General features: G+C 43.2%; 1 protein-coding gene across 1 annotated transcript in view; it reads left to right on the plus strand.

The window, feature by feature from the left end:
• LOC135212731 (ras-related protein Rab-10-like) overlaps positions 1–21,166 on the plus strand; it is a 69,296-nt gene extending 48,130 nt beyond the window's left edge. Inside the window, exons 5-6 of the mRNA XM_064246436.1 lie at positions 16,297–16,419; positions 20,960–21,166. Of these exons, the coding sequence (XP_064102506.1) occupies positions 16,297–16,419; positions 20,960–21,031 (195 nt within the window). The 3' untranslated portion in view covers positions 21,032–21,166. The remainder of the gene's footprint in view (positions 1–16,296; positions 16,420–20,959) is intronic.
• The last annotated feature ends 929 nt before the right edge of the window (positions 21,167–22,095 follow it).

Consider the following 22,095-nt stretch of genomic DNA (forward strand, 5'->3'; position numbering starts at 1 on the left):
ATGCCACCGCACCTGGTGTACACACCACATGTCATGTCGGTAACACCCACGGCTGCAATCCAGAAACCAATTCCTGCCGTGCCAAAGAGGACGGTGCCACCGCCACCTGGGTTCTTTGTATTGCCGACCCCGGACTTCCGCTGCCCAAAGAGTACCCCCCTGGACCTGCCGCCAGTGCCGAGGATGACGGTAGCTGCCGACAGGACGCCTGGCTCTCCTGTGGTACCTGCCGTGCCTGCCGTACCTGTTGCTGTCCCAGCCGCTCATTCCCTTTCAGATCAGGTGCCTGCTGCTCATTCACTTTCAGGATGTTCCTGCCGTTCCTGGACCTGTTCCTGTTGTTCCTGCTGTTGGTGGTGCTGTCACAGTCTCAGGTCTTTCCGGACAGGTGCAGTCGGGCCCTGTTGCTTCGGCAACTGCCCCGGCTCCCTCCTGGATGGAAGACCTGACGTCTGTCCTGCGGAGCCTGGCGAAGAAGAAGAGGAAGAGGAAGAAGGTGTCGTCGTCGTCTTCATCGTCTTCTTCGTCGTCTGCTGCCTCTCCTTCCCCTTCGACTTCTAACACCAAACAGCCGAAGAAGAAGAAGGTTGCCTCCTCCCCCCCTAAGAAGACTCCTTCGGGATCTTCTAAGGGCCCGGCTCGCTCAGGCGAGCTGGGGAGCTCTTCTGCTGGTCCTCCTGTTCCTTCGGGAACGGGGCCCGTCGCTTCTTCTGCAAAGAAGAAGTCGACGGGGACCAGAGGTGCACCAGCCTCGGCTGGTGCGTCCTCACCTGGTGCTAGCGGTTCTGCCGCTAAACCAGGTTCCGTCTCGGCCGCTTCTCGTTCGCGAGAAGCACCGAGTGGACGCTCTTCCAAAGAAGACCGTCCAGCCAAAGTTTTGACGCCCGAGCTCGCTCGCCGTCAAGACAGCGGCGCGGAGCAGAAGACTGGCGAGAGTCGTGCACACGACTCTCGCCAGGCCAGTGGACGCTCTAGCAGCGATCAACTGGCTGCTCGGGCTGACGTGACGGTCGCTGACCAGCCACGGGTTGAGGCGAGGAAGGAGTCCCCGCGGCCGCCGGTACCAGCCACGGCTGGTACCAGCGGCTCGACGCGCCGAGAGGACGCTGGCCGGTCTCGACGCGACAGAGAGCCTAGCAGGTCACCCGTCCGCCGCTCCCGATGGGACCGGGCGGAGACGGTGACCAGCGGCAGCTCGCCTGACGCTAGAGATCGGTCTCGACGTTCTCAGCCGAGCCAATCGCCCCAGGCGAGCGGTAAGGCTAGGCCTGCTGCTCGACCGTCACCGCGGAGGGTTGACAATCAGCAGCAGCCCTCCACGCACGCTGGTCCTGCCAGCGAGCGAGGGGGGAGCGTCAGGTCTGCCTCTCCCGTACCTTCAACCTCCTCGGGCTATACGGGAGGAGCGAGGTACCGAGGAGCGATCACGAGAGGTGCGCCGCTCGTGACCCAGCTATGACGCCGTATGGACCAGGCACGGTTCCAGGACCGACCAGGACATACGCGCAAGTAGCTGGAGGCGACCGTCAGGGGTCTGCCGCTGTTCCTCCCCTTCTGAAGGAGGAGTATCTCGGGATCTGTTCTTGTTGGAGGGACTGGACGGTCCTACTCCGCAAGACACGGTTACTCCCGAGATACAGAGGAATTTGCAGAAGTCATTAAGCTGATTCGTCAGCATAATGACCTTGCGGAAGGATTGCCGCTCCCACCAGCAGAGCCCACGTCTCTGCTCGAGTCGTTTTGGGGCCCGAGAGGGAACCCAAACCGACGGTGGGTCTGCCGCGATCGGAACTTGCCGATTCTGTCTCGAACCAGTCTCTCTCGTCTCCGGACAAGAAGGCTCTCTCAGTTCTGGCCGGTCGATCAAGCTACTTCCACCTCCTCTACTGCGACAGCGGCGTTTCTACGTGTCTTCGGACACCGTATTTGAATACTCCTTCGGTCCTCCTGAGAGGTTTCGACCTCGACGAGGACTGGAATGAGTCGGAGGACGGTATCGGCTCTCTCCTGTCAGGTGTCGATCAGCCCCACCCAGACGACGTTCACAGTGGCGGCAGACCCTTACCTACAGTGAGAGTTCGTAACCCTCCTCGGGAAAACGTTTTCTCCTGACGATACGTTTTCCCAGACTGAGAGGCCATCGCCGCAAGGCGATGGCTGTTCCTACTCTTCTCCAACTGCTAGTTCCACTGGGAAGGCGAGCGAGTATCCAATTCCTCCCCCATTCCCTCTCTCCTTACGGTTACGAGGGAAAGGGGAGGGATCCTACAGAGATTTCTCTGTAGGATCCCACGTTCGGGACTGCGCTACCAGGGGGACCTTCGGGTCCTACCTGACGTAAGCCCCGGTCGTTGAGGAGGAATCCTGCCCCATTCTCGATTTCTACGGGAATCGAGAGGACCACCAGCCGATATCGTTTGACGAATTCGGTGGGGGTTTCGCAGACTGCTTAGAATTCTACGGAATTTCTAACGCATTCAGTGTTCGAGTTTTACGATCTCCAAACACTTACGCGAGACCACGGTCCAAAGTGAGCGAGACGAGAATCCCGATATACACGATAATCGGGAACCTAGCCTATGCTCGAATTCCTGGAATTTCTAGCATTGGAAGAAGATGCTTGCTGAAGAAACTATCTCACAGTAGGCGACCAACCTGGACTAGAGAAGATCGGACGGGAATATCCAGTTTGGCTTGAACTATCGTCTTGGTATTCTGTTCACCATTGAAGCTTTCCTTCGAGGAAGACTTCTCCTTCACTCTCTTTGATAGAGATCGAAGGTGGTCGATCTCCAATCCTTATTTTGTTTTCTTGAAGGAAAAGAATTTAGGATGGAGATCGTTGTTCAGAATCCTACAAATATACTACGTATATTAACCTCGCGACATGATTCTACTAAGCAGTTGAATTGTCCGAGGGGTAGGCGCAGATCCTAGTTAAACTACGGATTGCGACTTATAAGAGAAGTATTCTAATTGAACTGCAACTCGGGGTTGCCTGCAACCTCCCAGGAGTTTTCAGTTTCAATTTTATATACTTATGGTTTTGTCACGACAACACCATTTCAACTGTTATATTTACCGAAATTCGTTTCGCCTAAATATAATTGCTCGAGCATATCTTTTATGCTCGGTAGTTCTAGCCGAACGCATTCCTTCGTGGAATAATGGATTACCTGGCAACTCAGGATGACGAGTCAGCGAGAGCTCAGGCTCAACTACTGCGTATTGAACTGCCTGATAGCAGCTCAGTATCAGCTGGGCCTCCGATATGCACGGTCATGTATGTCTCTCTCTGCCCTGCTTTGATTGACTACCGAACCGTATCTCGGCCCAACAATCATGGACTTAGGTCTCTGATTAACGGGGATTCTCGCAATAATGAAGGACCCATCTACTGCTGTGACGCTAGATTCCATCGCCTTCGACATTGCGAGAATTTTCAACAGAGATATCTCTTGGACTCTTTCATCTTTCTGTTTACCGCACGGTAACAGAAGTCTGTACAAGTCTCCCGCTGCATCGCACTGCGATAATGCGAATGATTTTGCAGACATCTGAGTTTGTCTTCAAAATATCTCGTATTCGTAGGTATACAATTGTTCATTGTTCAACCCGAATTACGAGATGTGTCAGAAGACATTGCCAACTCTCCGACCTGACAGCTCTACTTCCAAATGTTCAGCCCATGAGAAGCAGTTCTTCAGGCGGCTTTCCCCTGTGTTTTCATTACTGAAGAACGCCCCGCTTTCATTGCAACTACGACTTCTCACCGGACAGCAATGAAATAGCGGTTAGCGTTTTCAGTCATTTGTAAGCACAGGTTATGAATCTTGAGAATCCTTCTCTCGATTCGTCTGTGAAGATGTAGGTTGCATTCAATATCTACCTTCGTCTTCAACGGTACATAGTGTTGTTTCTCCTTAGCTGAGATTCAACAACCATGAGATGTTTTACCTTCAGGGACCTCGGTCTCTAGAAGGCAATTGACTTTCGCCTGTTGGGCACATGCCTTAAGAGAATCATCACCTCGCTGTCCGGCATTGGTGACAAACAAATACATTATTTGTTTGGTCTCTTGGCATAACCCTTTAAAGGCGAAGGTCACGTGACTTACTCGGATGCTTTGACAACTTGCCTCCTACCGAACGCAGTCAGTCGGCAGCTGTCAGAGCGGCCGAGTCAATTACGAACTACGCTGTTGACTTAGTTCGGTTGTTAAAGAGCAATCATTACTTCGTTTTAATAGCTTGTCACAGTACCCATACCATTGACACCCACCATGGAGTGTCGGTGTCCTATCCACTACCGAGAACTTCGCTGCATGGGGATAGGAGGATGCGAGAGACTTCGTTGCTAACGGACAGACCAGTATGGGTACTGGACATCACCGAAGTAGAGAAGAGGGATAGGTCATGCGACTATTTCCTTCTTTTCCTCTGAGGAACTGCATGACTTCTCCTGCGAAGTCAAGCATCCAGGGGATGGGGATCCGTGACGCTCGATTTCGTACCGAACTTCGTAGCGAAGACTCAGAACCCTTCGGTCCCTGACGATTGGTTCGAGTCGTTCACAATCCCCTCCCTAATGGACTTCACCGCCTTCGATGCGAAGGAGATGCTGCCTTGTCCGCAAGAACTTCTCCTTGGCGCAGGTACTGAAGGCAGGGGTCTGGTCCAACCAGACCACATGCCCTTCCTTCTACCTTCGGGATATTGCCCACAGGTCCTTGGATCTTTTTCCTTGGGACCCGTGGTGGCTGCTCAACACGTTGTGTAGCGAACCCAGACCCTCGCAGGCTGAACAGCATCGAGTCCTGGTGTGACCGTAAGAATGGATGGTGAATGAGAGTGTGACTGGCTCCTCTTCCCATCTTTTTCTTCCCCTCTACCTGTGGTTAGAGGGACACGGTCGTCACCCTGCTGGATAAGGACAAAATGCAGGTGAGCTACTTAACAGAGCCCCATCCTATCCCTTTCACTAGGGATAGGAGCGTATATCCACCACTTCCTCCAACAAGGGGGAGGAAGTGGATGCCAGCTTGAGACAACCCATACTTTATGTTGCCTCTTGCAAACAGGAACAAGTTCTTGCTTGCTGGTACGAAGAGATACGCTTGCCTCTCTCTTAGTACTCGGCCCAGAGGTCTGACCATTGATCCTGCGGTGCACACCCCGATCAATCGGACAGAGGCTTGGATCCCTCCCTCGCTCTTACGACCAGGGAGGCATTCCAGGGATGGACGAACACCAGTCTGTTCATCAAAGACTCAGATTCCTCCCACCAAGAAGTGAGTCTTCCTATTGTTAAAGGACCGAGGGTTTGTATTACGTATCGGAACAAATGACAATTTGTCGAAAATTGCATTTTTCCTAACTATACAAACCTGAGGTCCTTTACATATAGTCCCTCCTCATGCCACCCCTCACTCTGCGTATTTTGCATGGGCCAAAAGCAAAAGTGATTTGTTTACCTCCCAGTCGCGCGGCGCGCGACGATCGGACAAGCAGTTAACTACCGTTCTCCCTTGTTCGAAGCTTACGACCGTTCCAGCTGCCGCTAGCTACTTCCTATTGTTAAAGGACCTCAGGTTTGTATAGTTAGGAAAAATGCAATTTTCGACAAATTGTCATTTTGAAAGGGTTGGATTTGGGTAATTCCAGGCACCTTTCGATGCTAATCCCAGGCACCTTTCGATGCTAATCAAGAGCGTAAAGTAGTCTCGCCCCCCCGCAGTGCCTTGAAGGCACCACAGTGGGACGTAGCCAGGGTGCTGGATGCCTTTAGGAAGCCCCCTTTTGAACCCCTAGAGGACACCTTGGACAGGGAGCTGACGTTGAAGATGGTCTTCCTACTGGCGTTGGCTTCTACCAAGAGAGTAGGAGAGCTGCATGGCCTATCCTACGAGGTTTCCCACTTGAAAGGGTGGAAAGAGCTCGCCTTTCGGTATGTACCCTCCTTTGTGGCTAAGACTTGTAACCCCTCAATCGGGGATGACAGGTTCTTGGAGATCTCGATCCTGGCCATAGTAAGATCAGACGACCCTCAGGACCTGCTCGTGTTCGGTCCAGGCAGTGAGGAAGCACCTTGGTAGGACAGCCCAGTTCATGCCAGCCATTAGGAACCTGTTCGTGTCCACTGGCCAGGAGAAGAAGGCAGTCTCGAAGAACACCATCTCCTTCTGGGTATGGGAAACGATCAGAAAAGCTTATGAAGGAGCGGGTATTCCTCCCCCGAAGAAAGCCAGGCCTCACGACATCAGGGGCATTGGGGCTTCCCTTGATTGTATATTGTATAATTGTTATGGGTATTTTATGCATTGTTGAAATATGGTGGGTGTCCTATATATGGACAGCATATGGTTGATTCTAAAAGGTGTCTGTTGATGTATTTAAGTTGTGTTGTGACGTCATAGACAAGATGGCGGCAGCGTCGGGGAGATGTAAACAATAACATGGTGCAGTAGAAAGCATGTGCTGGTGGTGTGTGGTTGGTAGGGGAGAACTCTGTCTGGTAGGAGTTTTTGGGTCGTAAGTCTTGTTGTGCTGTTGTTCTAAGGTGATTTCTGGAGTATACTGGAGTTGGAGAAAGCATACAGGTGGGTAGATTATTCATTTGTGTAAATAAAAGGGGTCAGGCTAGGCAGAAATTCAAACTGGTAGCAGAGCGGGGTTGATCAAAGATGCCTGGATCCGACAGTGAACAAAGGGAGACTACTAGATGGAGAAGGGAATGTCCTAGGTTTAGCGGGATACAAGAAGAATACAAAGAATGGAAAGGTCAAGCCGAAGATTGGCTGTTGTTGTATGGAGAAGATATAAAATACCTGGCGATAGAAATGAGAATGAGCTTAAAAGGGAAAGCCTGAGAGCTAGTGGAAGCATTAGATAAAGATAAACTTACTGGTACAGAGGGTCCAAAGTTAATCCTAGAGAAACTAGATAAAGCCTATCTAAAAGACTCGGTAATGGAGAATTACGGCAGAATAAAAAGATACCTTCTAATAGAGGTCGCGAGTGGAGAAAAACCCTATATATGACACCAGTCACAGTAGATCGCCCATTTGCCTTGGTAAACCACAGAGGTCGACTTTCTAAGACTACTGGACATGTGCCCAGCTGTTCTCTGAGAAAAACCTCTCGATTGGAAGAGATACTTGATAGCCTCCAACCGTGAAGAGACGGATTCTATTGACTGGTGGAACCTTTCCGCATGCGGGTGACACAGATGTCGCCAAGGGGGAATCTCCCTCGGAACCTCTGACAACAACGACAGCAGATCTGGAAACCATTCCGCCTGAGGCCACAGAGGGGCTACCAAAGTCATCCTGAGACCCTGTGAACTCATCAGCCTGTTCAGAACCTGACAGATCAAACAAAACGGAGGGAAGGCATACACCTCCAGGTTGTCCCAGGGATGTTGGGATGCATCCTCTGCCAGTGCTAAAGGATCTGGAACGACTGAACAGAACACCTCCAGCTTCCTGTTGAAGCGAGTCACAAAATGGTCCAGCATGGGTCTCCCCAAAATCTGGAAAAGCTTGTCTGCCTAGGATCTGATCCTGGCGACTGAGTTTGTCTGCGACCACGTTCTGTTTCCCTGGGATATACCTGGTTGAGAGCTCTACCGAATTGCTTACCGCCCACTGGTGAAGCTCGATGGTCAAGGTGTGAAGTTGACGTGAAACCAGGCCTCCCTGTTTGTTCACATAGGCTACCACCGTGGTGTTGTCCGACATGAGAACGACAGAATGACCCTCTACCTTCCCCTGAAACTCCTTCAAACCCAGGAAAGCCACCTTCAACTCTAAGATGTTTCTATGTTGCTGCTTGTCCTCCAAACGCCTGAAGCGATGAGACCACCAAAATGAGCGCCCCAACATGCGAGGGAGGCGTCCAAGAACAGAAGGAAGTCTGGTGGAAGAGAACGCAGAGGGACACCCTTCAACAGATTCTGGTCGTCCAACCACCAACAAAAGTCTTCTCTCACTTCCAGAGACAGAGGAGCCATTAACAGGGGAGAGTCCCCCGCCGGAGACCAGAATTCTCCCAGTCTCGTTTGCAGAGACCGAAGATGAAGACACCTATGAAGGACCAGCTTCTCCAGGGAAGGCAACACTCCCAGAAGAACCTGCCACTGATGAGCTGACTGATGTGACTCTGACAGGAAATTGTGCGCCACCGCCCGCAACTTCTCTAATCTCTGATCCAACCGGAAAACTTATGCCACTGTCGTATCGATGACCATGCCCAGGTAGAGAATCCTTTGAGTGGGTACGAGGTTCTACTTTTCCTGGTTGACTAATATGCCCAGTTCCAGACAAAACCGAAGTAGATGATCCCTGTCCTGCAACAACTTCTCCCTAGAAACTGCCAAGACTAACCAATCGTCGAGGTACCTCAGCAAATGGATCCATTGAGCATGGGCCCAACTTGACACGAGAGAGAAGACCCTTGTGAACACTTGAGGGGCTGTCGTCAGCCCGAAGCACAAGACTTTGAACTCGAAGACCTTGTCTGCAAGAGAGAAGCGAAGGAACTTCCTGGACGTGGGATGAACAGGGATTTGGAAGTATGTGTCCCTTAAGTCTATCAACAGCATGAAGTCTTCTTCCCTCACGGCTGCCAACACCGAGCGCGGGGTCTACATCTTGAACCTTGTCTTCCTGATAAAGTGATTCAAGGTGGATAAGTCGATCACAGGCTTCCATCCTCTTGACGCCTTGGGCACCAAGATGATGTGACTGTAAAACCCTGGGGACGGACACACTACTTCCTCTGTCGCATCCTTGTCCAGCATTTTCTGCACTTCCTCCCGAAGAGCCAAGAACTTCAGAGAATCTGGAGGATATGCCCTCTTGAGCTGCGGCTTGTCTGACAGAGGAGGAGAGAAGTCGAATGGCAGTAGGTATCCCACCTGAAGGACATCTACCACACCCACTTCTCTGCCCCATAACTCTGCCACTTGGCCCAATGGCCAGCCAGGCACCCCCCACCCTTTACCTCAGCCCCTTGGGCTCCTTCTTGACTTAAAGGAACGAGAGCGAAAGGGGCGATGATCTGACTCAGGCTGTGTCGAACGGGAAGGCCCTGCTGAACTCGAGGTCCTTGACTGCCTACCAGTTCCTCAGTCCCAGCAAGGACTCTGTGTCGAGCAATCTCTCCATCCAAGACAAACCCCCGTCACTTCTAATCAAGAAGATTAGCCCATAAATTAGCACTGATGTGAGCCAAATATGAAAATTTGCTCCCGGACTGCAATAGACTGGCAAGGGAGGAAGCACTCACCAACCCTTCCGGGGACCTGTTGGAAGCTCTCTTGGCAATAACCACAGACCAGAAATCCAGCCAAGAAACCATCTGCAACATGGAGGCCGCCGTAGATTCCAAGGCTGAGGCATCTTGCGGAGACAAGGACAAAGCCACTGATCTCACCTGTTCCAAAGTCAATCCCGGCTTCAGGCGAATGACGTCTGGGTTAAGGTGGCATGACAACAAAAATGCAGAGCTCGTAGCATAGTACTTCCTATGTCTCGTGAGAGGCGGGGGTAGTAGTTTGATAGAACCCCTAGAGCGAAGTGAACCGTCCCGGTCCGAAACAGGCGTTAACCTTCTGCAAGACCGCCTGAACGTGGCCCGACTAAGGAAGCTGAAGAGATGATTTAGGGTTCTGAGTAGCTCCCACCAAGGCTTCCGGGTAAGAAGGAGTGTAAGACGACCGAGCCTTAGTCCTACTTTCCAAATTGTTAAACCCATAAATGAGATCAACAACTTCCAAAAGGAAGACAAACTCTTGCGTGTCTCCCTCCTCCTGCTCCGGCAATAGAGACCGACGACGAGAAGGATGTGTAAGCTCCTCTAAGGCATCTTCCCCACCAAAATTAACGTAAGGGTTAGCAGCCAAACAGCCCGAAACCCCAACTAACCTGTCTTTGCCCTTCCTTCGCCTTCGAGGGAGGAACAACGTGGACATGTTCCCGAGAGTGCTGTTGTTTCAGGTAGTGTTAGTGGTGTGTGATCTGCAGGAGATGCTTTGTCCTCTGCTTCAAATATCGGGTGTGTTAACACACCCGATATTTGAAGCAGAGGACAAAGCATCTCCTGCAGATCACACACCACTAACACTACCTGAAACAACAGCACTCTCGGGAACATGTCCACGTTGTTCCTCCCTCGAAGGCGAAGGAAGGGCAAAGTCCTTAGCCTTCCAATGCTTGATACACCGACTTGTCGTAGAGGGGGAAGAGGGAGAGGAAGACAGCACTAGTTTCTTATGCGCACTCTTCTCAGGAGGCGGGGACAAAGCAACGCATTTCCTACCAGTCCTCCCAACCGATAAGGCAGCCAACTTCACATCGAATACAGAGTTCAACCTCTGAAGCACTGCCTGGCATATGACCTCAGACTGATGTGCCAGAGAAGGCTCCGATGACAAGGAAGGGAGACGTAGCGAACTGGGCGGCAGTGATGACGTCACAGCTGAGAAAGGCGGATCAGAGGAAATGACTGGGAGAGACGTCATCGAAGGGAGTTAAGTCACAAGTGGTGGTGACGTTACGGCTTCCCCTCAGTGCGAGGGGGAAAGAGATGCCACTGGCGGAGGAATACACAAAGACGGATCCTGTGACGTCATCAATGGGGCTGACGCCACAGCATCACTCCGACTCGAAGTGGCAGCAGACACTGGCGGAGCAATACAAGATAGCCGACTGCTGCTACCCACGAAGACGAGGCTGGGAGGAGGGGGAATGGCATGGCCAGACTGGGGAGGGGGTTGCAAGCCTCCACAAAATGCGCTAGCAACCCCTCCAAGGATGGGGGACCCCCTAGCCCGAGCGTCTTCCAAATCGCCGCCATTTTGGACGCCTTCGACTCTGGAAGAGAAGAGATTGATGAAAAAGCCTCACCCTTCCTGGGAATCAAATAAACTCCCGAGGAAGAAGGGGCTACATTAAAAACATTAGCCTGGCGGCCTCCCGATACTTCCATCAACGAATCAATGGAAGAAAAGGAAGGAGACGCAGGGACAGCGCTATTATGAGGGTTGACTACTGCAGGAGACGAAACATCGGGAAGAGGCTCAAAACCTTCCCAAGTAGGAAGAGTCGAAACCCTCCGATGTTCTCTCTTGCCATAAAACTACCTCCGCTGCTCCTTAGGCCATGCCCGGCATTCTGTGCAAGGATTCGTAATACAGTACAAAAATTAGAACGACACCTACTGCACATGATGTGAGGGTCGGTCGCTGCCGAAGCCAGAAAACGAGAACACGGAAAACCTGGAACTCCGGGGCAAATACGCTGACGCCGAGAAGGAGCAGAAGAATCCATAATACCAGCCAAACACACACACTAAACAGAAATTAAACGGGTAATGAACCAGAGAAAGGCCAAGAAAGGTTAACACAACTCTTGCCCAGGTAGTCAAAGGTGAATGGTCTTCGACCATCCTTCATCCTTGCTTTCATCTGTTTTTTTTAACCGGATCTAGCGAGGCGCTAGAAATGATCTTATTGTTAAGACCGAAGGTTTGTTCGCGTATGAACAAAGGACAGTGCAGCTGCATTATCTAATAAGCATGTATAATAAAGGATTGTGTGGGATAGATGTATGCAACAAAATGTTGTCAACCTACAGGCCAAGGCTGAGATCAAAGAAATGGTGGTGGAATATATTCTCACAACTACTGAATCTCACCATTGTAGCTAGCTACAGATTCTACCAGCATGTGAATCCTGGCTCTCGCATAACCCATAAGGATTTCAGGTGTAAAGTAACCCGTATGCTGGTAAAAATCCAAACATCCAGAAACAGACAAGAGGTCAAACATCATCTGTACCAAGGACAGTATGATATGATAAGATAAATCACTGCCTTGAGCAATGCTCTCAAGGCAGGTGCTAAGTCTGTAAGAAAAACACATGCTTGAGTTGAAAAAGAGTGATGAAAGGCTTCATAAGAAGTGCAGTATCACATTCCACAAGAAGTTCAATTGTTACTCAAACAATTGAATAAACAGTAAAGTAATTAATAGTAATGGAACAATGCCTTTAAAATAGTGTTATACTTAAGATTTACACTAAAAAAACTTATATATGTTATTTTTGGTAAAAATTTCTTTTTCTTTTTTATACCAAATTTGTTACTGATTTTATTTCTTATGTTTTGATATTGCATGGGCTTCAATTATAATTTTACAAAATAAAATATGTAAAGTAATTTATTAGAAAAAACATAGATAGGGTGTTAAAATTTACGATTGTCTTGTAAAAGAGGCCCCACAAGGGGTAGTAAATATACTGTATATTTTCGTGTATAAGACGACCTTTAAATCCTAAAATTCACCCCTAAAAATTGGGGGTCGTCATATATTACAATTATAAAAATCCAACCTTGAATTCTAAGGTGTGTTACTGGTAGACTAGCCTCAGCCTCGGTGCTATAGCCTACCACCATCATGCATGAAGATTCACTTTATGAAATAAAATGGTAATAAAGGTATTAAAATCATTTTTACCTTATATGTTATTGACATATCTTCGCAACAAATAGTCTATTTCAGGAATAATTCTAAATCGGTGAAACAAGCTTTTATCTTTGCGATCCCAGCTGAGAAATGTAAACATCGAGTTATGGTTGTGCTGATGTGCTCACAACAACCCTTATCTTTGGGTAATCTTAGAAATTTCAATGGTGGTGTAATTACAGTAGTAATAACTTCTATGATAACATAATACAGGCAGTCCCCGGCTTACAACTGGTTTGGCTTACGACATTCTGAGGTTAAGGCGCTTTTCAATTATATTCATCAGAAATTATTTCCAGGGTTATGGCACCTACAAAGCTGATCTGGCAGACGAAATATGACACCAAAAATGCAAAATAATCAATAATTGAAGTTTTTTTTCATGAAAAATGCAATAAGAATGCAGTTTACATAGTTTTGAATGCACCCAAAGCATTAAAAGTAAGGTTTTCTTAGGATTTTTGACAATGTTCCGGCTTACGACGATTTTCGGCTTATACAACGCATCTCGAGAACGGAACCCCCGTCGTAACCCGGGGACTGCCTGTATTCATCTTTCATGAAACGTTTCTCCTACATATCACAAGATTGGTCACATGTGCCATCATAATATTCTAGTCTGGTTCTGTTATAACAAAAACGCAGAGAACATCAAGTGAGGCAGCACTCAAAGCTGTTTGTAACTGTGTAGAACAATTCTGTCATAAGAACAATAATTGTACACATTAATGATTCTCTCTCTCTCTCTCTCTCTCTCTCTCTCTCTCTCTCTCTCTCTCTCTCTCTTCTCTCTCTCTCTCTCTCTCTCTGTAATACTAATGATACTCCTCCACTAAAAAATTCTGGATGAAGTGATTGTTGTTATCGTATATTGACATAAACTGAATTGAGGAATAACAGATTGCTGACGTCCTTACCACATCTATCAAACGTTTATTTAAAGCTCCGTTAAAATTGTCAAGTTGTTAAACCCTGCCAATTCTCAATGGTGGCTTCCATAAGTAAAAATAAAGTACATTTTTGTTCATCCCCCATGCAATTTAGATCTCAAGAATGAATGATAGTAAATTAAAGCTGCAGGTTATAGCTGAGGCTGAATATAAAACTAATAATGGCCAGGCGAAAGTTACGTTCAGAACTGGAGAAATTGCACCTTATGCTTACACAATGAAGTAATATGTGCACGTTTTCAACCAAACTTAACTAATTCACAATAAAAGTTATCTCCAAATTATATCTTGTAACAAATAGTGGCAATGAAGCTATTGATAATACTCAAATCAGCTGAGATTTTGAGAATGTAAACCATATCAAACACAAATGATGTACATCATGATGTTTATATTCTGTAATACAGTAACAATATGAAAATAAGTAATTCTGTAATTGGATACAACAAATAAAACAACCTTTATTTAAGTCATTGCTATTATAAATATAGTTGTACTGTTTAATTTTTGCAAATCACTTTTATCCAAAAAAAATTTGGTTTTGTAATTTAGAAGTAATCTTATACTATAGATATGAGATAAATTCATGAAAATTTGCCCTGATTTTTGACCTCGTTTATCTAAATGTCTTATATGCGGAAATATGTGGTAGTCATTTTCAACTTCTCGTGGAAGGTCGGAAAATTTTTTAGAATTTCACCACATGCATTTGCATGTCCTCCTCTTTCCAATAATGTGTTCTTTTCATAAATTGGCCAACCTCAAAGTTTAAAGTTTACCCATCCTGGTGAGCTGCTTATTGATTTTTTCGCTCGTCCACTAAGGGTAAAATGGTACTGTATTATGTACTGTAATCTAAGCATAACATATTTTTTACTATGAGAAATTACCCACAGTAATTATGAAATCAAGCCTATAAGGTGCTTTACAAATTACAGTAATATTGTGAGGTATGGTATATAAATTTTCAAGTGCAATAGTATCACAAAAACAATTTTGTTTAATTTTTAAATTACCCTTAGTAAGATTAGTTTTATAATAATTATGGTTACTTTTTTTCAACTCAAATTATAACAGGTAATTGAAAATTATAAGTTATAACAGGTAATTGGAAATTATTAACCTACCGAGTTGTACTGAAGCACTACTTACAATTTCACTATGTACTATTATTTTAAAATAACAACATGCTTAGAGAGAAAGACAATTTCACTATGTACTATTATTTTAAAATAACAACATGCTTAGCAAGAGAAAGACCTTTAGGGTAATTTTATATATATAATTGTATGTTCTGTCGAGTATGAAGATTTATGTACAGTATTGCATTAGAAATACTACAGTCCGGTCCCGAATTATGCTCGTTCAAAATGTGTGATTCCCCTTTAATGCGGTCGCTAGTTCTCAAAAATAGATTTTTTGTATCTGCGAAGCCGTTCAAATTCTGCGAGTCATGAACCACAAAACATCAAATCTATTGTCTTTTCAAGTATTTTAGATGTGGGGGGTTTGCTGGTATCTGAGAGAAGGGGTGGGGGAGAATGCTTGGAGGAAAAAAATTATTATTCACCCAAGGGGAAATGCGAGAGAATGATTTCCTGCACAGCCATTAGCTAAGACAGAAGGCTCTGTCTCACGCATTTGTGACATCATAGCGCAGTGTGTATGAATGATCATCGTCATACATATTATTCAGATCTGTATTCTGATCATCCGCATACAGATTTAATCATTAATTTTATCTATTGTTGAAATAGTTTTGATGAAAATGACTAGAAGAGAGAGAGAGAGTGTGTCGTATGATCTAAACTTTTCAAGAAACTCATTTCATATCAAATTTTGAATTTTTATCATTTCTTTTTAAGAAATTGTAATTTCATATCAAATTTTGAATTTTCATAAGTTCTTTTTTTATTGTTGAATAAATTTATAGGAAAACGATTACATAGTGAGCGTGCTGGATAAATAAACAGACAGGCGCTCGTAACCAGGTTTGTTAGGCCCAACGGGAGTGAAGACATGCATGATCCGCTAGTCCCCGAAACCTCAAATGGTTCACAAAGCCTTCCTTCAGCAGAAGAACTCTTCACGGAGGATGATATAGAGGAGTTTGAATGTTTTTTGGCAGAGGATAGGTAGAGGAAATTTCATCCAAAAGGTTTTTTTTTTTTTTTTTTTTTTTAAAGAAAATGACTGTATTGTACAGTACACTTCCACCCAATGGTGGCATTGTTTATGTGTGGGAGTTTTCACCATCCTGTGTGTAATTTAAAAGTTTTTCAAGTTATTAAAACCTTTTTAATGTTTTATTTATCCATAAGAACAATTTCATAGAAAAAATTACAGTATAGTTCATAGTATTGAAAATGGGTTGTATAAAAAACTTTGACTGGGTAAGTTGCCGTTTGCCTTGGCCCTAATGGAATTATTCCCATAAAGTGTGTGTTTCGAAATCTGCGAATTTCCAATGCTGCAAGTTTTGAATTCTGGAGTTTACTGAACTGCTAAGAATTATAGCCAAGACTCCTGGAAAATAACTATTTTTTTTTCTTAATTTTGCTTTGAGTTGGAAATTCTTGTACATCATTAATTTCACCCCTTAAACCCTTACCCATAAAGTTAGAGGAGTCCTTGCTGATGTTTAGGAAATTCTGATTTCTTATCGAATAACATCTTTTCAATGATTTCATTAGTTTTCTGAATATATCTTGAAATTTGTATGAAGGATATTTTTATATTTGTGTAGCTATGTAAGACTGTAGGGTAAACATTTGTGTATAAAATATTTCCTTTGTATTTATTTATTTATTTATTTTTTGCAGATTGCTAGAGAACATGGTATTCGATTTTTGGAAACTTCTGCAAAGGCCAACATTAACATTGAACAAGCTTTCTTAGAACTTGCTGAAGCTATACTGAACAAGACACCAGGAAGAGACCCACAGGTAAGTGCTCTTGTGTAATATAAGCTAATGACAGTGATTAGGCTGTGGCAGTTTACATTTTACTCACGGTTATATTAGCTTCCTACAATCAAAGCCAGAGGACTATAGTTTTCCTTTGGTCTTCCTATCTATCTCATGGTCTATCCTTCAGTTTATCACGAGTACCTTGTTACAAGAAATCCTCTTCAGGATTCAAGATGTGCTTGGTGAGCTTCATACAAAGGTACACATCATATTACATAGGTGTAAATGATGGTAGTGTCAGACACTCCTGTTATTCAAGTAGTCTTGGTGAACATACAGAGGTTGACCATCATGCATAAATGTCCATGAAGGTAGAGTGACTGTATTTATATGTCCATCACTATGCACATTAATGTTCTTTATGTTAAAATACAAGATCTTGCAAAAAATGTGAAGTTATAGTTTCAACCTTAGATATTGTAGGTAACTGTAATGACAATCATTTTAGAACTGTGAGAGACTTCTCATATCAATACTTCAATACTGAAGTCTTTCATTGGACAAAGGTTGGTTAGCAGGGGACATGTATTGCTGTAGCATTACTTTTAGATTGCTAGTTACTGTTTGAAGTTCATACCCCTTGTTTATTGGAAAATTGGACAGTATTTTATGTATGTTATTCCATTTAGTCATTGTTTCTTCCTCTTCATGTTGCAAGTATGTTTTAGTGTGTTCATAAATAAGTGATTTCTAACACTTAGTTTAAGGGTGAAATTTTTTTTATTTAACCCTTTACTTGCCAGCCCATTTTCTTACACATACTTTTGTTAACTTTTTCCATTAACCAAGCCTTTGCTGGCCCCATCTTCTTCAAAGCCAGAGAGAGTTATGATAAGCAGTGTTTTACTTTTACACAGAAGTTATCCTCATGAAGTTAACTCTTCATGCTATGATATCCACTTTGTCATTTTAAAGTAGAGTACTTATACAGGTAGGTATTCACTAATCCATCAACATGTATTATGGTTCCTTCACATATGTAAAAGTTACAAAGACATCTGCATGTTGTTTAGATTGCATTAGATCTCTTGTTACCTATGACCATATCAAATGTTACCATCCCCAGTCAGAGTTTAAGGAATAATGAACAGATAACAAATTAAAGCATATGAAATCCATGGTTGAAATATGAAATTCTTTGAACCAGAAAGAATGCCACACTGAAGGACCAATGTTTAGTCACACCCCATTGATGTTTGATGAATTTCCCACATGACCCAATCCCTGTATTCACAGAATGCAGATCAACAGTAACAAAAGGAGTGCTTGTCTTTTTGGCCAGGAGTACACAAGCCACTCTGTGGTGCCACAGAGTGATGTCGGTGTGGTGGGGATGTAGCTTCCCATAGATTTCCATTGTTTATAAGCTCTGTCAAGCATACGAACGTCTGTAGAGAGCTGTTGCTGATCCCCGCCACAGGTTGTAAACAATGGAAACCTATGGGAACCCACGTCCTTGCCACACACCAGCGCCACAGAGGGCTCGTGCACTCCTGGCCTTATACTTGGACTGTGACCTTTCTTGACAGGGAGAAATTATTATGTACATAAAGTGGAGCACATAAGAGGTGTAATGGAAAAAATGTAGTTGCTGTACAATGTTGGAATAAATCCATTGGATGGATATTAGATAGCAAATTAACATATGAATGTGATGACCCCCCAAAATTGAGGATAATCAAAGGTACACTTATTGCTTCAGTACTCAAAATAGGAAACAAAACCTTCAGAAGTGTGGATAACATTAGCAACAAGTTACAGTAGTTACAAAATTTAGGTCAAGAGGTCAAACTGGCAAACAATTTAAATTAATAGAGAAGATGAGGTTGAAGTGTGTACTGCATATAGCAGACTGAATGAAATCAAGGGCTAGAAGATGCATAAACAGAAATTACTAGACTGCAATTATATGATAAGGACACTGAAAATAACAGGACCTATCATAAGCTAAGAGCAGAACTTCATAATTTGTTCATCTGTAAAAGTGAGAGTATTAAAAGCAAGTAAGTTTCTTTTAATGGGCCTTTTTCTTTTTTTAATTAAAAAGTGAACTCTAATTTGTCTAATGTTGAATAGCAACATATTGCAGACAGATGTTACATGGCACCTACCTTTAGTAGGGAGGATTAAAACAGTCACCCTTCATAGAAATTTGCTGTAACAGAGCATTTGTTCCTACACTGATATACAAACCCTCGGTCCTTTACATTATTAGTTACTTTCAGTGTAGGCTGGAATACAGCCGTTAAATTCTTGAACAAGGTGATTAGGCAGTAAGTACCGTCTGGTAGGGGGGTAGACCCAGATGTAAATAGTACTCCATTTTGCTTCCGGCAGTCTTGCAATGAAGACTTACACTTAGGAAATTACGTATCTTGTGAATTTTGAAGGCCTAATTTTGAAGCTTATTTTAAGGGGGTCACATTACACATGATGTAAGATTAACGTATGTAATATTCACATATTACTATCACTGCAAACTACAAATATGCAATTATGCATCTTTTCTATGGATCTTTTAAAAAGTTTTGCTTTACATACTTCACTGTATCCAATAATATTGTATGTACAGTATTCTTGTGTTGTTGTTATTTTATTTTGAATTCATAGCAAAACTGCTGTTTTTCGTTGGGTTGTTTATGGCTGTATGCACTGTCTAGACCGTGGCTGTACACGTTTATGCAACAAGTATAGCGTTACTAATGATACTTTTATTGTTCTATTTTACTTAAACTTATTCAACTAGAAGATAGGATAAAGAGATAGAGGGAAAGGGAAATTATGTACCATAATTATTGCACATAATTATAGTTCATAGGATTGAAGTGTTCTAAACAGTTGTGTGTCAGCCAAAATTGTGTTATTTCACCAAAATGACAATGAATTTTTAATGGGAGTGAACATTACATTAGCCTAAATGTTATTACTAATGTAATTACACTACCATTACAATTTCGGAATGGTTACAGAAAGATAAGTGTTTCTGTGAGTGCTATCATAACTCGATGTTTACATTTTATCAGCTGGTCTCACATATAAAAGCTGAATTAATTGAAATGGAATACCTCAAATATGCCAATAATATGTAAGGTAATAATGGTTTTAATATACAGTAGTACCCCGAACTTACGCGAATTAAGGTGCCCGAATTCACAATAGTGCAAACTTTTCATTGGAACTAACTAATTATCATACACGAGTTCTTCACAAATGTATTATTTTTATTTTTGTACATGCATCTACGTATATGCATCTACAGTGAGTGCATATACGTACGTACTTTTACAAGATGCAATACCCATTCACTAAGTTACTGCACTTTTTAAAGATGATATCCCTTCAGAAACTTTTAATTTCTGAAGTACGGAGGAAAATACATACTGGTACAATCTGTTTGTACTATGTTACGTAATTACAGCACGTACAGTTAATGTTCTTTCAGAAGATGTGACCCCATTCGCACTAAAAATGATACCCCTCCAGAATTTTACCTCACATGATGTACGTATTTCTCTTTCTCTCTCTCTCTCTCTCTCATAGTTAGCCCTCACACTAGTACATGATTTAAATTAATTGAATTTTACCTTCACCCTCTGCAAACATTACGCATGTACATACGTTTCCTTTATTTCATTGAATTGTGTACCTTCCTTCGTTATAATAGACTTATGAAAGTTTACCTAGTGACGCAAAAAAAACTTCTTTTATTCTGATGGAAAAAGAAAATGGCATTTCCATGAATTAGGGGTGACATTAGTATACGTACAAAAATGGATATGTATGTACGTAGTAGTTCCTGTAACTATTTTATGCCAACCAATTATTTCTATTTTAAGGGTAATGTATTAAACTAACTTTTAAATCATATTACAGTAACTTTAATTTCATTTAAAAGTTAGTTTAATAATACTTAAGAAAGCATGATTAGGGTCATATTTAGTGTTCAAACTCTAGAAGTAAGCATTTTTTAGCATTTTTAGAGAGTGTGCCAAACTTATGCAAAACTTCCCCTCATGCGATTGGGTCTGGAACCTAACCTTGCATTAGTTCGGGTATTACTGTATTATCAGTTTATATCATGAATTTTTTCGTGTGTCAGTGTTTATTGCACAGAGGCCTCCTAGGCTAGCCTACCTATAAATATCGTTTAGAATTCAAAGTTTGATTTTTAGAATCATAGTATAAGACGACCCTAAGTTTTAGGGGTGAATTTTAGGGTTTAAAGGTCATCTCATACGTGGCCTTTAACAGGTATATTTGGTATGCCTAGTTGTTGAACCCACTGCGGTTGTAGTTTATATTTTTCCAGGAAAACTTCTTACCAGACTTTATATTCTATGAATGTTAACATTCTTTATCTAATGGGTTTTTGCCTCATATGACAAATCATTTAGCGTTAGGTATTTAATGTGAAAGTATGTTGTGAAATTATTATTTAAGTTACCTGATAACTGTATACTTCTGAAGGAAAGTCAGTTGTCCCTTTTATGGGAGTAATTTATTTTTTTCATTTTAGGAAAACCCAGAAAGTGTAGTTCGCCCTGACAGGAGGAATGATCGAGGTGCAGCCCGACAATGCTGTGCGTAGAGTTGATGAGGATTAATAGTGCTATGTAAAGGAGAAAATGAAGCCTTATAATAGGACACCTGCATAAGATCCTGGTAGATGGCTCCTATGCTGGTTTTCTCATCCAGAGGCACTCTTAACAGACTCCTCCTACTTCTCCTCAACCTAGTGGTGTCTTGACAGATGACTCCATCATAATTAATGATATCACTGCAGACTTTTATCATTGTTCACTGTGCTCTTTGGGGAGGCAAGGATATGATGATGATAGCACAGGCTTTCAATGCTTTACCAGTACTACCATCTTTCTACACTGCACTCAGGGGATGGATTCAAAGGAAGTGTTTGGAACCAATGATTACATTTTATTTCCTCCCAATTTAATCTTTTGAGTGTTGGCTTTTTACATAAATATTTATATTTGCATTAAACTCATTTATTTTCTTTTTATTTGGTATGTGCAAGTTGGTCGGAGCTTTATTCTTTTTATATTTTTAAAATCTTGCTAAGTTGTCAAGAAGTGTAAGATGAAGCATACTGGAGTAATATAGAATTTGGGGTTTGTGTAATCATGGGAAAACTTCTGTTTATTTATTTCTTTTTTGCAGTTTTCTCCTTGGAAACCTTTCATGACTTCGGTGCAATGGAACTCAATTCATAACCTATTTTGTCCACTGTCGTTAAATTTTTTGTGTGAAAAGGCTTTTAATGTGTAAATAAAACCTGTCAGTGTTCATTTCTGATACAAGAAAGGGGAGGTGTATGATGGAATAGTGGTGTGTAGAAGCATAATTGTAAGGGGAGGGGCATACTAGTGTTCATTATTCCATTGAATGAATTTCATATGACATACTTAACTTCTTGTGATAAGGTCATGTCATTTTCAAAGGTAATTAATTACCAGTTAAAGGGGATTTTTTGTTGGTCGCAGCGTCAAGTAGTGTCAAGTTATTAGGTAGGATATTTGCCTTCTTTTGAGAATGTATGTGAGGATTAAACTTAGGTATTGTATCATATTTGTAATAAAATATCAAAGCTGTGAATGCTCCAAATAATTATAATTTTTATGATTGTATGACTTGTTC

This window comes from Macrobrachium nipponense, chromosome 41 (genome assembly GCF_015104395.2).
Source record: "Macrobrachium nipponense isolate FS-2020 chromosome 41, ASM1510439v2, whole genome shotgun sequence".
In the NCBI taxonomy this organism is placed as follows: Eukaryota; Metazoa; Arthropoda; class Malacostraca; order Decapoda; family Palaemonidae; genus Macrobrachium; species Macrobrachium nipponense.